This window comes from Rhagoletis zephyria, unplaced genomic scaffold (genome assembly GCF_001687245.7).
Source record: "Rhagoletis zephyria isolate East Lansing unplaced genomic scaffold, Rhagoletis_zephyria_1.1 Rzeph_scaffold_42372, whole genome shotgun sequence".
Lineage (NCBI taxonomy): Eukaryota > Metazoa > Arthropoda > Insecta > Diptera > Tephritidae > Rhagoletis > Rhagoletis zephyria.
The window spans coordinates 1-2,628 of NW_016199427.1; the positions used below are offsets into that span (position 1 = coordinate 1).

Here is a 2,628-nt window from a genome sequence, read left to right on the forward strand (position 1 = left end):
CCTGTTAGCAAAAGTGGTAAAAATCAAAATCAAAGAAAGTGCACACACAAACAGACAGGCAGACATTGACATATCACAGGACACACTAGCAGCATTAAAAACATTTGATTTTAAAGTGCCGATTGCTGATAAGGTATAACTCTCTGTGAGAGTCTGTGGAGTGTGTGTGTCCGGCAGTACAACACACCGGCATACTTGTCTGATCACATGTACATGGCATTGATTGGCTCCTTCCAGGTCTAGGCTACATTATACTCTGTTGTCTTCTTGATAAAAGATAAGTGGCGGCAAGTGATTCGGTGAAAACGATTGTCGACATTGACCAGCAGATGGTGGGGGAAACGTCCGGCACAGATTGGCCACAGAGTGCAACGCAGACGTTGGAANAGCAGACGATGGAAAAGTTCTCCAATTCCCAACAAAAGCACCAAAACCAGGACAATTCTGCACACAAAGTCAGTTTTTCCAAGGAAGGATAAAACAGTTTAATGTGTGGGCGTGTGTGTAGATGTCGTAATTAAGCGGAGAATCATGTTATAAGCGGGAGAGAAAAGAGGGGGAAAAGTGAGAGAAAACGAAAAGAGAGGAAGGGAGGGAGGGCAAGGAAGATAGAGATAGAGAAAGACAGGTGAGGAAGTAAGCTGCTGGAGGAGAAGAAGAAGGAGGATTCCTCTAGTCAGAGGCGGCGGGGGGGCCACCGTCATTGTTCTCATTTGACTGATTTGATGGACTGGCAGAGTGGTTGGCCGCACTGGCCGCATTGCCGGCAACGCCTGCGGCATCCCCTTCCCCTCCTCCCAATGGCTGGGGCTGCTGAAGTGGGAGTGGCTGCTGAAGCTGCTGCTGGGGCTGATGCTGCTGCTGCTGATCACCGCCGCCGCCGCCATTGTCCGCCGCCGCGCCCTCTCGGTCGCGCTCTCGTTCAGCCGCCGCAGCCGCTGCTGCCTGATCAGCATTAGCGGGCACCGCATTGGAGGAGCCCAGATCTACTCGAGCGACCGTCTCCGAGTCGAGGGAGTTGGACTCCAGGCCGCCGTCCAGCGACAGGTTGGTGATCGACTTGGAGCGGACGCACTGAAAGTCGACGTGCCGTGACTTGGCCTCCTCCTTCTCCCAGGACATTCGAATGAAGGGCCGTTGGATGTAGTTGTAGATCACCTGAGGACAGCAGAAAGCAATTTTGTTAGAGAGAAGTGCACAAATAAGCGCTATCTAGGCAGCAATACCTCTGGTCGGCGGTCCCCTGTACGCCTGCGAATCTTCTCCTTATGAGTTGGAAAGCCTGTGAGCGAGATTTAAAAAAAAGATTTTGTAGTAAGGCTCAAGGTAAAAGCAAACATTAAAAGATTACCTTCAATTCCAAGGCGAATCTTCTTCAAACCGCGATCCTTCAGCACCTGCTTCGACACATCTCGATTCTCGATGTACTTGAAGAAGCGATACATCTGCGTAGAGTAGATGACTAAACAGGGAGAGGGGGGAAAGAGAAGTAAACAAATGAAAGTTTAGTAACAGTAAACACACAGTAGACTGCAAATTTCACATACTTTGCGAGTACTCCTCGCCCGTCTGCGGTGGATACTCCTCATCCCAGTCGACGACATCATCATCGAGCAGCACCACAATGTGACACTCTCGGTCGCCCCGTTTCGCCGCATTGACCATCTCCGGCAGTATTTGCTCGTCGAGGAACTTCTCAAATTGCTCCTTGGCGCCCTCGTTGCTGATTTCGTGCAGCAGTCCGCCTGCGCATTGGAGGAGGAGAAAAGGAAAAGGGGGATAGGGAATTGGGATGGGGATAAAAAAAGAAGAAGCGATGGTCAGTATAAGTTAGCTCTCTTGGCTAAATGGCCAACTGCCACTGTCAGCAGCAGCAGCAGCAGCGGAATGGAGAGAAATCACTTACGCAGATTGTGACATTTAACGGTGGTCGAATCAAAGGGAATGAGAAAGTAGTCACAGGCCTCGTGCAGCTCGGCGACGCTCACACTCGGCGGAACGTTGATTACACCATCGCGCTTGTAATAATCCTGCAAATGTTCGTCGTCGCCGTTATTAGCACAAGTGTTAGTGAGAAACGGGACAGAGGAGGAGAAAGAAGAAGAAGAAGAAGAGGAGGAGGGAGAGGGAGCAAAAAGTGAAAAAGGCAGCACTTTATCTTGGCCAATGCCAGCAACAGCAGCAGCATCACATCAGTGGAATTGAATCGACTGCAAATCAAAAGGCAGCGGCGGCGGAGCTGGCGAAAAGTCCTGTGCTAAGCACTTTCTGGCAATTAAACACGGCCCAAATGAGCCAATCGCTGCAATGTGACGGCTGTGACTTTCTCTGTGTCCTCTTTCGCTGGCCTCTGCTGCTAGCTACTGCTCTGGCCAACACAGAATTCGACACAGATCACTCCAGTCAGCCATGGCGTGATCGCTAATGATTCACCAGCTCCAGCAGCAGCAGCATCAGCAGTGTGCACCGAAAACGGCGAAAGCCATTGATCGGGTCTCGGCCAGTTGCGCACAGAGTTGCCGAGTGCAGTCAAACACAGAGAAAGAAAGTGAGACACAGTCAGAGGAAGAATCGGCAGTGTTCACAAATCAGCAGTTTCGCTGTGAGCAGCGGCAGCGGCAGCAACCA

At 50.9% G+C, this 2,628-nt stretch overlaps 1 protein-coding gene across 1 annotated transcript; it reads right to left on the reverse strand.

The window, feature by feature from the left end:
* Positions 1–672: 672 nt before the first annotated feature.
* LOC108355114 (BTB/POZ domain-containing protein 10-like) lies at positions 673–2,030 on the reverse strand (the record flags this gene model as incomplete). Its single annotated transcript, XM_017606288.1, has 5 exons — positions 673–1,158; positions 1,227–1,282; positions 1,352–1,462; positions 1,548–1,745; positions 1,907–2,030. Coding segments are annotated over 5 exons (975 nt in total), but the record flags the coding sequence as incomplete, so codon positions are not given.
* Between the last annotated feature and the right edge of the window lie 598 nt (positions 2,031–2,628).